Below are 13,018 nucleotides of genomic sequence, written 5' to 3' on the forward strand. Positions count from 1 at the left end.
GTGAGTTGTTTATCAAAAAATTGTGGAACAGATAATAGATTAGAAACAGGTGTAAAATTCAAATTTTCGCAACCAGAATGCACATACAGAAAAACAATCCCTATACCTGTGCAGTTGTAATTGCAAACAACATAAGAAAAGAAGAATATGTTTTCTCCCTAGTGAAAAAAATGATAATCCAACAATAGTACATATTGAATACAACAAACATGGTCTGTAAGAAACCAATTGAGGTTAAATCAACCTTTAGTTTGATCATGAGCCTTCTCATCCAATCTATTCTTTGGATTGATAGATAGATTGGATGAGAAGAACGGTCTTAATTGGTTCGTTGTCATACTTCGGTTCCTCAACTGAAAAATTGCATCAGTCTCATGGAAATCATGAACAACTCGCAAGGTCCTAGCCCTGCTGATAGTTGAACTATTGTTACCGCTAACAGATGGTGCCAATTCCTTAACTAGTGGTGCATTAGGTTGAGCCATGAGATCCAGCAGATTTATTCTTCCTTTTGTCTTCTCAGAGAGAACATCCCTTGCTCTTAAAGAACGAGATTGTTTCAGAAACACTGGAGGTTTCTTTACAACAACAGGTAGATCTTTATCCTTGGAAATTGGCTCCTGGTCTGCAAGGATACTAGAACATGAACCCAAAATTTCATCTTTATTCATGCTACTAGCATTCAGTTTGGTAAGGGTCCTCTCCACATCAACCACCGAGCATGGGTTGCCAACCGAGAGAGCATTCCATGCTCTAGAAGGGACTGTCTTGCTCAACACCTTGAGCTGCTCCACCACTTCCTGCATGGAAGGCCGCATCTCCTTGTAGGACCTTACGCAACTCGTAGCCAGGGAAGCCAGCTGCTTCCTCGCCACCGGGTCTTTGGGCGGTGCAATCCTAGGATCAAAAAGCGTGGCGACCATCCCTTTTCTCAACAAGGGGACGGCCCACTCCACAACCGAAGGCGGAGAGTAGGCGACATCGATTGCCTTCCGGCCGCTCATTATCTCAAGAAGTAAGATCCCAAAGCTAAATACGTCTGTTTTGGTGCTCAAGTTTTCGGGAGTGACGTACGAAGGGTCGAGGTAGCCAAGCGTGCCAGCGGGTGGCGTCGAGCGAGACGAGGGGAATTTAGCATTATCTTCGTCGCGGAGGGCGAGACCGAAATCCCCGAGCCGAGCATTGAAGTTCTGATCGATCAATACATTTGCCGACTTGACGTCGCGGTGGATGACAGGCGGCTGCACGGAGTGGAGAGTGTTGAGGGCTTTGGCCGTCTGAAGCGCGAGTCGGAGGCGACGAGTCCAGCCAGGTGGATGAGGATTCGAGTGAAGAAGATCGTAGAGCGTACCATTGGGCATGAATTCCACCACCAGGAGCCGCTCCTTGCAGTCGGGGGTGGAAGGGGTGAAGCCGATTAGGTTGACAAGCCTTGAGCTGCGGATGCCGCACAGGATCTCGATCTCGTTCTCAACTTCGTTGCGTGTGGGGGCGGCGGCTCCTGCGGGAGGGGGCGAGGGAGAGGAAAGGTGGAAATGGCGGCGGGAGGGGCGCTTGACCGCGACGGAACGACCGCATCGGAGAACCGCCTTATAGACAGTGCCGTGGCTTCCACGTCCGAGGAGGGCTTCGTCGGAGAAGTTTCCGGTGGCAGATTCAAGCTCTTGGTAGTCGAATTGGCGGATGTGGGTTAAGTTGCCGCCGGGATCGAGATCGGAGATCTGCCGTTCCTTCAGGCCTTTCTTTATTTGGGGCTTCTGACAGGTAGTGACGGCGGAGGCGGAGGCGGAGCGGCAGGTGGCGATGGAGGAATCGGCGCGGCAGGAGAGATACCCCATTGAGAGAGAGAGAGAGAGAGAGTTGGGAGAGAGCCGATCGAAGCAAAGCAGCTACCACCCGGGTTGTTAAATTAGACTTCGGCCGGGTCGGTCACCGTCAAGTCGGCGTAAACGGAATAGGGATGCCAATTAAAAATAATAATAAAATATCACTCGTTTTTAAAAAAATCGGTAGATAATACAATATATATTAGTTATATTACAATAGATATTTTTTTAATCGACTTGTTAAAAATATTATACATCGAGTTGAAATTTAATTAATATCAGCCGTTTGTCAACTTTTTCTCTTGTAACAATTTAGAAATCGAAAAAGATTAATGGTCCAGATGTACATATTATCATCCTCTCTCACTTTTTCCATATCCATGTATCTTACTCATCGCCCCAACCTATCATCGGCCTCTGATTATTAGATCAATCAGAATTATATCCTGGGAGAAGGTGAACTCAGAAGGATTGCCATTAGCATGATTGGCGTCGAAATCTGACAGGATTTGAGCTGGAGCTCAGATCGACGGCAGAGGAAAGTCATACTCAACTTCGACTGGATTCTGGCACTAATTGCGCCGATGGCGATCCCTCTAAGTACATCTTCCCTCCAGGGTATAGTTTTGACCGGTTCGACTGCCGGAGGCCGGCAGTGATGGGTTGGGGGCGATGAGTGAAACACGGAGACAAGGAAAAAGTGGGACAGAGGATCCGAACTCTACTATTCATCTATCCCACTTGACTTTTTTTCATTTCATCTAGTTTCATTGACCATGAAGCCTCATTGTCTAGACCTTCAAAACCCTACTCTAATACAGTACACCCGCTCCAATGGAGGGCCACTCTGGACCCTCTCTAATCGAGGGTCCAGTGACTTTGTGCTGAATGACCACATCATGGACCTACTATGAAGTAACTCAGCTAAGTTGGCTCCTCTGGGGATTCACCTCGCATCGCTTATGATGCAGAGTTAGTATCCACTAGTTGTCTCTCGGAGAAAGTGACACCAGACTGACAATTAGATAAAATTGATAGTACGGACCAATGACTATTGTAGTAGTTGAGAAGACTTGCTTGTATGGTCGGCCAATGGATGACACTTCAAGCGTATGATCGTCCACGTAGCCCATCCCATGTTGGTGTGGCAGCTGACATGTCAACCGAGGCTTTATAAACCTTTATGTAGGTAAGTGAAGGTATAATTTTCTAGACACGTGTAAAGACTACTTCTTTCTATCTTTCTTTTTCAAGCTCCTCACACTTCCATTTTGTCCCTTCACTGATTTGACCATTGGAGAGGTAACATAGGCCTCCTATTGATGTTCATTGATCTCTAGGTCTCGCTTTGAGAAGGATACCTTGCCACCATCGACAAGAGAGGAGGAAAGAAGGAAGGGGTTCTAAGCAGGTGAAAAGAGATACCATCAAAGACAACATATCAAGAAGGTACATGCGGTAGCGACAAGAGAGGAGGAAAGAAGGAAGGGGTTCTAAGCAAGTGAAAAGAGATACCATCAAAGACAACATATCAAGAAGGTACATGCAGTAGATGAAGGCTACCCTTCCTTCGTGACGGATCATAAAATTAAGGCTATTAGGTTGGTCCCTTCTTATCCAAAGAAGGTCATTTATATCTCTAAAGACTTGTCACCCGAACAACAAGTCCTTAGTCAGATGCTTAGTTAAGAATCAAGACATCTTTGCCTTGTCCTTATTAATTTGATAAGAGTTTAGCCGAAAATAATGGAACATCACTTGCATGTTTAGGTGAAGGTTGGCCAGTCAAGTAAAAAAGGCATCATTTTGGCCTAGAGAAAAACAAAATTATACAAGAAGTCAAGAAATGATTAGGTGTTGGACATATAAGAGAAGTAAGATACCTAACTTGATGAACGCTTATCAAAGATATCACTAAATTCTTTTGGCTAAAGCAGATTAAAGCAAAGTCAGTTTCATCCTGGCTAATGACACTTTCTGTTATGATGTCATGTTGTTCAAGTTGAAAAATATTAGAACCACATATCAAAGACTTATGGATCAAGTATTCATTGAACAATTTGGAAGAAAATGTTGAAATATATGTAGATGACATCCATGTCAAATCCTGGGTGTTGGACAACCTGATTCCCAGCTTGGAAGAAATTTTTGCAACCTTGCAAAGATATCAGATGAAGCTCAATTCGAAAATAAAATACATTTGGGGTAAAGAGGGGCCGACTTTTTCGCTATCTGGTTACCAGGCAAGGAGTGGAGGTTAACCCCGAGAAGATCGAAATCATTTAGCAAATGTAGCCTCCTCAAAACTTGCAAGAGGTACAAAGGTTAGTTAGACAAATTATAACATTGTCTTGTTTCATTTCCCGATCGGCAAATAAAAGCTTTCCTGGAGCTGAAGGATTACTTATCTAAACTACCCAACTTATCTAAATATACTTGGCAGTTTCAAATATAACTGTTAGTGTTGTTCCAATCCGACAAGAAAATGACAAGCAACTGTTGGTGCGGTTAGCACTAACGGTCTAACTCAGGTTTTGATGAATGACAAATCAGGTTAAATTAGGTTTGTCGTGATCTAACACTCTGACCGAGTGTGCAGACGAAGTCCAGACAGGTCAACGAGCTGACCGGATGTCTGGCACGAAGTCCAAGCTGATCGACGGGCTGACCGAACGCTTGGCGAGAAGTCCAGCTAGGTCGACGGGCTGACCGGATAGCTGGCGAGAAGTCCAAGCGGGAAGACGGGCTGACCGGACGCTTGGCGAGAAGTCCAGACGGGTCGAAGGGCTGACCGGACGTCTGGCAGGTGAGTAAAGGTAAGTCACTGGAAGGGAGTGACTGTGAGGACGCGTTCCCGGGGAGGGAACATTAGACGTCGATCCGGTTTAGATCCATTTCGGATGTCTAAGTCGAGATCGTGACTAGACTCCGGTCTCGGAAAGACGGAATCTAAGTCATACTTTTTATATTGAACTTATAAACTGTGCTAACACTTTGCTTTGCAGGATATACATTATCTATTTGCCTAGGACTAACCTTGTCTTGCAGGAAAGATGGTCCCTGGAGAAAGGTGGTACGGGCGCCCGGAGGGGATCCGGGCGCCCGGAAGGGATCCAGGCGCCCGGGAGGCGAATTTTATCCAAACTCGTCGTCGCCACGTGGAGCTCACTGGTTGGACCTGCCACGTCCCACCAGGGCGCCCGGAGGGGATCCAGGGCACCCCGAGTTTCATATAAAAGAAGGGGCAGGGGTGGAGCTTCTACAACAACTCTGAATTGACGATCTGCTCTCTTGCGCTCCTGCAACGCTGTGACTCTGCTCCGACAAGCTCCATTCCTTTCTTATTGTGTTACATTTGTCGGTATTCTACTTCTAGCTTTTCTGTACTTAATCATTTTAATACATTATTCGAATTGCTAGTGGATTGCCCAACGAAAGTACTCAACGAGTACGGGCCTTGGAGTAGGAGTCGACACAGGCTCCGAACCAAGTAAAAAGAACCTGTGTTAGCATTGTCTTTCTGTTATACTTTTCCGCTGCGCTTACTCGTTTCGAACGTTTTTCGATATTCACCCCCCTCTATCGAATCATCACGATCCAACAGCAACATCTCGTGTATTATCTAAGTCATCTATTCAAAGGGTCAGAGCTTCGTTACATCGGTCTAGAAAAGCTATCCCATCGGATTGTAGTACTTGTTAGTGCTAAAAGCACTAGCTATTCAAACTTGTATTCTGATATTTGGCAAAGGTTTAAAGTTAAGCTGTGTTGTGATCTAACAAGTCTAACTAAGTGTGTAGGAAAGTCCTAAGTGATCTTAGACAAGGTAAAAGTCATAGTTGAGGCCAGTTCAGATTCTCTGTCCCCATTTCTCTCTGTCCCTGTGTCCATTGTCGATCGGACGGATCAGATTAAATCTCAAGGATACTTTACACATCACGAGAATACTATACATATTTTAAAGATGTCATGATACCTTGAGATTTAATCTGATCCGTCTGATCAACAATGGGACACGGGGAGAGAGAAAAATGGAGACAGAGGATATGAAGTAAGTTGAGGCTAGGCAAAGAAGTCCTAGTGGACACTAGGCAAGTGGGAAGTCCTACTTGCGACTAGGTAATGAAGTCCTGGTTCGTGGGACTAAGCAAAGTCTTAACAGGTCGAAGATGTTGGGCAAAATCCTAGGGTCGAGGATACTAGGTAAAAGTCTTAGGGGTTGCGGACACCATGCGGAAGACTGGATGGGTTGGGGTTAGAACGTCCAGCGAAAAGTTCTGAGGTCTCAGATGATGATCAAAAGTCCAAACGGTCTAGAGGACTGGTTTAGAAAAAGGTAATCTCTCCTAAGAAGAATAAGTGAGGACACGTTCCCCATAGAAGGAACAGTATGTATCAGTTTGACCTAGAGTTTCAGCAAAACTCAAAGTCAGCACTGGACAGTCCATAAACTGTTAAAATTTACCCTTCTTTACATATTATTGAGTGTTTTTCTAACTCTGTGGTGTAGGTATTGAAAGTGAAAGGTGGATGGAAAAAGAGCTCTGGGCGCCTGGAGCTTATTTAGGTGCCCGAATGTCTAGGCGCTCGGAGGTACTTCAAGCACCCGGGTTAGTGGCTATGAGGGTGAGCTTGGGCGGCCAGTCTTCGTGACCTTGGGCACCTGGACGGTCTAGGCACCTGGACGGTCTAGGCACCTGGACGGTCTAGGCACCCGGAGTTGCTCCAACCGCCCGGACCAGCAAAACTTCATCTGCAGGTCGAGTTGGAGAGCGTCGACTGGCTGACCCACGTCACCGGTCTAGGTTCCTAGATCGGTCCGAGTGCTCGGAGATGGATAAAATTCATCAGATGAAGTTTCGATGAGAGCACGCCACGTCATCCTAGTGGGGGCGCCCGGGGGGATCTAGGTGCCCGGATGGGAAAGGAGGGTTCAACCAACACCTTGAATACAATAATTCAAATGACTTTCTTTCCTACGCGCTACTTCGGAAACGACTCTATAACACCGAAATGCTACTCCGATGACCAAAAACTCGCAACTTCAAATCTTTAAGCTATCAGTATAGTTTCATTTACATAATTTAAATCATTGTAGTTCTTGTACTTAATTCTTGTAACCTCATTCGAACTACTAGTGGATTGCCCATCAAAAGCATTTAACGAGTGTGAGCCTTAGAGTAAGAGTCGTCACAAACTCTGAACCAAGTAAACAACTTGACTGTGTTAGCATTCATTTCCTTTTCCTATTATCTTAATTCTGCTACATTTTCTCTTTTGATTGTTTTCCAAAAAAAAGTGAAAAGCCACGAGCAATATTCACCCCCCTCAGTGCATCACAAAATTGCAGTACTCACTGATACTCCCCTAGGATAGATCCTTACTCATCCTAAAGCTATCAAACAACTTATTAAATGGGTCATTGAGCTCAACAAATATGACATTTAATACCAGCCACATCCATTCGTCAAAGCATAGGCCCAAACAAATTTTTTGGTAGAATTGGTGCAAGATGAGAAGCACAAGCAGATTGGATAGCATACGCTAATGGTTCCTCAAACCATGAAGATAGTGGAGTAGGAGTGGTCCTGATCTCACTCCAAGGAGAAGAAATTAAGTTGATCATCTAGCTCAACTTCCAGGCCTCAAATAATATAGCTAATATGAAGCATTGCTCACCACCTTACACATCGCTCGGAATGTGGGTGCTGAGTGTGTCTTGATTAACATGGACTCCTAGCTAGTGGTACGATAAGTCAATAGAGTTTTCGAGATCAAGGATAAGAAGCGAAATAAATATAGTGAAGTCGTGGAAAAGGCTAAGAACACTTCTATGAGGTTGTGCTTAAATTAGCCCTCTGAGCGGAGAATATAGAAGTGGATGAGTTGGCTAAACTAGCCAACTCCTTGGGAGAATGGACTTCTTGGGAAGTAGTGACTAATATAATAGTTTAGATAAAAAATCACATTTTGTCTCATTAATGGATCCCTCTATTAACGAGCCAGCGCGGGTCCACTCTTAAGATGCTTAGGGGAGGAAGAAGCTAACTGTGTTGCGAGAAATATATGAAGGAGCTTGTAGAAGCCATATTGGAGGTTGCTCTTTAGATCAAAAAGCGGTGTTGGTTGGGTACTTTTGGCCCACCTTGAGAAAATATGTAATGCAGCTAGTGAAAACTTATGAAAGGTGCCAACGATACCACACATGACATACTCAACCAATTGAGTTGATGAGATCATATGTATCCACTTGCCCTTTTGACCAATGGGGAATAGATTTGATTAAACATTTCTCACGGGGAATGGGACAAAAAAGATTATTGATAGTGACCATTGATTATTTTTTTAAGTGGGTAGAAGCCAAACCACTAAGTTGTATTATTGAGTTTGATATCAACATTCCGCAACGATTAATTTCATATAATGAGAAGCAATTCCAAGGAAGGAAAATACAGGATTGGTAGTGTAGAGAGCTTCGGATTGAATAAGTCATTACATTGGTAGCTTATTCTGAAAGTAATAGACAAATCGAAGTCACTAATAACGAATTGATTTAGGGTCTGAAGATCAAATTGGAACATGTAGGAGGTGTTGGGCTTTTCGGGCCGCGAAAACCGCTTTTAGCGTCGCGGAAACCCCGAATCACCCAAAACCGTAGATCCGTGCAAGGAAAACCGAACAGAAATACAAGTACGAGTTTCAAAAAAAAAAACCTTTAGATCTATTCCTAGATCTATGTGTTGAGAGCTTTACCCTTGTTGCGTGCCCTTTCGCGTTCCCGCTCGTCCAAGGAGTTGCCGGATCTCTAAACCGTCAAGCGTCGGTCCTCTAGAAGTATCCACATGGACACGTAGGTGGAGAAGACCTCACACAAAGGTGTGCTAGCACCTTGTGTGGTCACGGCAAGAGGAGGAGAGGGAGAGAGCTCTCTTGAGGAAGAAGAAGAAGAAGTAATGCCTTGAATGAAAATCAAATTTCATTCACCACTTTTGTGTGGTCGGCCACTCCATGGAGTGTAACTCCCATTCCACATTAATCACAATTAATGTGAAGCCATTAAGAGGTGTTGTGTAACTCCTATGATGTGGCACATCATGAAGATGTGGACCATTACCATTGGTCCACATCTTGCCACCTCACAATGATGTGGCAAATGAGTAACCTCCACTCATTTAATGTGGCCAACCCACATTAAATGCAATGGAGGCTTGTAACCTCCATGAGGTGGCAAAGCAAGATGATGTGGAACAACACTATTGGTCCACATCTTGCCACCTCACTCATGATGTGGTAAAGAGTCAAGTCAAACTTGACTCTTCCTCTTCCTCTCTAGTCAAGTCAAACTTGACTCAATCTCTCTCATGGTTGATCTAATCTAATTATTTGATTCAAGCCAACTTAATAAAACTAATTCATTAAATTAAATTGATCTAATGAGTCATAATCTAAATTAGACTCATTAAATACATGAATCAACTTGAGTCTAACTCAATTAGCCCAATTTGGATTACTCTTAATCCAATTTGATTCATCAAATGAATCTAATCCTCTTGGTTCATCGTATGAACCAAATCTCCATCTAATTGTCCTTAGTGTGTGACCCTATAGGTTCTTGTAACGTTGGCAATGCCCCTAAACTCATTTAGGAGCATAAGTAATGAGCGGCATCTAGCAACACATCATTACTACCCAAGTTACAAGAAAATGATTCATGTTAAATGGAGACTTCAATAGCCGGGAGGCGTTAAAGAAATCATCTTGAAATATTGAAGCAAATAAAAAGGTAATAAAAGTATTAATTAATATTTTTCCTAACAAAATTACATGTAGATTAGGAAAATACAAAAGTGTATACCATCTATGGACTTGATTGATTGAATTCCATGAGGAACCCTTAAGGCTAGAAGACAAGCTCAGGGAGGATCAACTTGAAGATGAAACTGAACCGGAACCTATTATGCGAGAGTTTGATGGAGGAAAACTCTAATATAGATTCAAAAGGTAATAAATTTAGTTTAAATTTCAAATTCTATATAATTTTTTTTAGTACAGTGAAAGAGGATACTATAATTGAAGGCAAAGGAAGAGCCAATACTAGGAGTTCAGAAAACTATTCTACGAAAAAAAATTGCTAATGGAAACTTTGAATAATTCAATCTGGAAGATTATTTTTTCATCAAAATCCAAGTTATTCTTTACTTACATTTCAAGTCACAAATGCACCAATTAATAGGGTTAATATCGATATTTAGGGATGTAAATGAATCAGACGTTCGTAAACAAATTTAATATTCAGCTTGGTAAGAGCGTGTTTATATTTGTTCAATACACACAAGATCGATTAAATGAACAAGTTTGAATTTGTTAAACTAAATAAATAAGCTTAAACACATGTGTTCAACTTGTTAATATTCATGAACAATATTCATAAACATGTTAGCGAACAACATTCGCAAATATGTTCGAGAACAATGTTTATTAATAAAACTCTTATCAACATATTAAATAACCGAAAATAAAGTTTTAAAATGAATAAATAAGTTTGTATCAAACTCAATAACCAACCAAACAAATTTAAAATGTAAAAGTTTCAAACAATCAAATAAACTCGAATTGAAAGTTTGATAATATTTAAACGAACCAAGCTCAAACTTATAAAAAATGAACCAAGTTAAGTTTAAATAATCATTTCAATGATTTAATTTATTTTAGACTCAACTCAATTTAATTTGATTATCTAATTAAATAAATTTAAATACTATAAAATTTAATTAGACTAGACTCAGTTATAGTCCGCTAGTTGTCCCCATTGTTGAGCAAAAGCAAATGATGAGCGAGGTATTGAGAAGCTAACCTGCTCCTCTCCCCCTCTTCCGAATGCATCATCCCTTCTTATCGGATGCAACATTGCTATTAAATTGCGAACTACAAAGCCACACATGTCAATAATCAATTGATTTTGATACGAGGCTTCTTCGATCACGCCCCCGGTGAACACGACGATGTTTATTAACTTTCAAATTTATTAAATGGTGTATTTATTTTTAATTATATATATATATATATATAAATTCCAGATGGACGATAGAATTTGATTTGGAGATGTAAGATTGATAAGCTAAAAATAGTTAAAATAGTTAAATAAATAAAAAAAATCAGACTTCTTATCTAAAAAAAGGTAAAATACCTTTAACCTCCTATATTGTCTATCTAGTAGTATTTTGCCCCCTTATATTTAAAAAATAATATTTAACCCCCTTTAATCAAAAGTTAGATGTGAGAAATCTTGTAAAAGACAATTGTACCTTTATTTATTTATTTTTATCATTTTTAATAATAACCTCACAAGGGGAAAAATATATTGAATTGATCATAAAATTTTTCATAAAATTCTTACATCCACGAGCATAAATAATTGAAAAGCAGTAACTCTAAAATGGATAACCAGCCATAAACTCATTTGACCATCCACACCAAACTAAAAAAGAGTCAGAATTTAAATCGATGAATCAAAATCAAATGAAAATAGAACAAAGTTTATCATTAAAACTCCTCATCAAATGTGGCAGATAATAAATAAAAGACAATTGTGTCTTTTTCTTTTTTATCATTCTTCGATAATAACCTCAAGAGAGAAAAAATAAATTAAATTGACCATTATATCCTTCAGTAAAATCTCTCATAAAATTCATGCATGCATTTGCATAAACAACAGAAAAATAACAACTCTAAAAGTGATAATCAACTAAAAACTTATTCCACCATCCTCACCAAACCAAAAAAGAGCTTGAATTCTAAATTGATGAACTAAAATCACTCCTACTTCATTGTATGCCACATTTGATAATGAAGAGGAGATTTTTAATGATGAACTTTGTTCCATTTTCATTTAATTTTGATTCATCAATTTAAAATTTTGACTCTTTTTTGGTTTGGTAAGGGTGGTGGAATGAGTTTTTTGCTGGTTATTTCTTTCAGAGTCGTTGTTTTCTGTGTTTATACTAATGTATGTATGAATTTTATGAGAATTTTTACCGAAAGATATAATAGTCAATTCAATATTCTTTTCCGCTTTATTATTATTAAAAAATGATAAAAAAAGACAAGGGCATAATTATCTTTTACAAGATTTCTCACATCTAACTTTTGATCAAAGGGAGGTTAAATAATATTTTTTAAATATAAGAGGATAAAATGTTATTGGATAGAAAACACAGGGGGTTAAAGGTATTTTACCAAAAATAATAATTTTTTTTTTTTAATAATACATCACAGTTGAATTTTAAACTCTAAATCTCTGATCTATCACTGAAGGTTCTAACCATGACATCTTGTCCCAAGGCCAGACTTCTTATCTAAACTCTATAATTAGTGGTGTCAAAAAATAATTAGATCCGTCAATCTGATCTAAGTCTATTAAAAAACGTTAAATTTGGATGAGTGGTTTTCATATTTAGGTCGGATTTGAGTTGGAGTTTTTTTGGATTAATTTAGTTTCGGGTCGGGTTCGGATGGATCTAAATTTAGTATTTATAGATTTTTTTAGGTTAATTTAAATTTTATTTTGAAAATTAAAATGTTTTATGTATTAAATAATAAAATATAGTATGAGGAATATTTTGATAAAATTATAAAATTATAAAAAATAATTTAAAAAAATATTTTTTCCCGATTGGACCGGTTGGATGAGTTATTACTTATTCAAGTTATTCATATTCGAACTTAGGATTTATAGATTGATTTGGAATTTAGACCGAGTAGGTTGAGATTTTTTTAACTAGATCTTCAAGTCAACCCAAATCTACATAACCTATACAAATGGACATCCCTATCTAAAATAGATTGGATTAAAGTTAAAGTAGGCTTTTGTCTCGGACAATGATATATTGACATGACGTTTTCTTTAATTTTTAAATATTCAAGGATCAACCAATCAAATACTTTCTAATTTATTATATTATTACGATGGATGAAAATTTTTATAACATCGAATTAATCATCTTAAAATTAATCGGCATAATAGCTGATCTTACTGTGCCACTGGAGGTTGTATTCACAAAAATATTAGATTTTAAAAAACAATTCTATTCAAAAGAATATCATCACTGTCAATGTATTTTAAAAATTAACATTGTATAAATTTTAAAATGATCACAGTCGCGGTACAATATTGATTTTTAAAATGTAGCCAA

At 39.6% G+C, this 13,018-nt stretch overlaps 1 protein-coding gene across 1 annotated transcript; it reads right to left on the bottom strand.

Moving 5' to 3' along the window:
* Positions 1 to 132: 132 nt before the first annotated feature.
* Positions 133 to 1,880, bottom strand: LOC122046474 (serine/threonine-protein kinase-like protein At3g51990). Its single transcript, XM_042607191.1, has one exon. It carries the CDS (start codon positions 1,836 to 1,838, stop codon positions 240 to 242), a length of 1,599 nt encoding a protein of 532 aa, XP_042463125.1. The 5' UTR covers positions 1,839 to 1,880; the 3' UTR covers positions 133 to 239.
* Between the last annotated feature and the right edge of the window lie 11,138 nt (positions 1,881 to 13,018).

Source organism: Zingiber officinale, chromosome 2B (genome assembly GCF_018446385.1).
Source record: "Zingiber officinale cultivar Zhangliang chromosome 2B, Zo_v1.1, whole genome shotgun sequence".
Classification (NCBI taxonomy): Eukaryota; Viridiplantae; Streptophyta; class Magnoliopsida; order Zingiberales; family Zingiberaceae; genus Zingiber; species Zingiber officinale.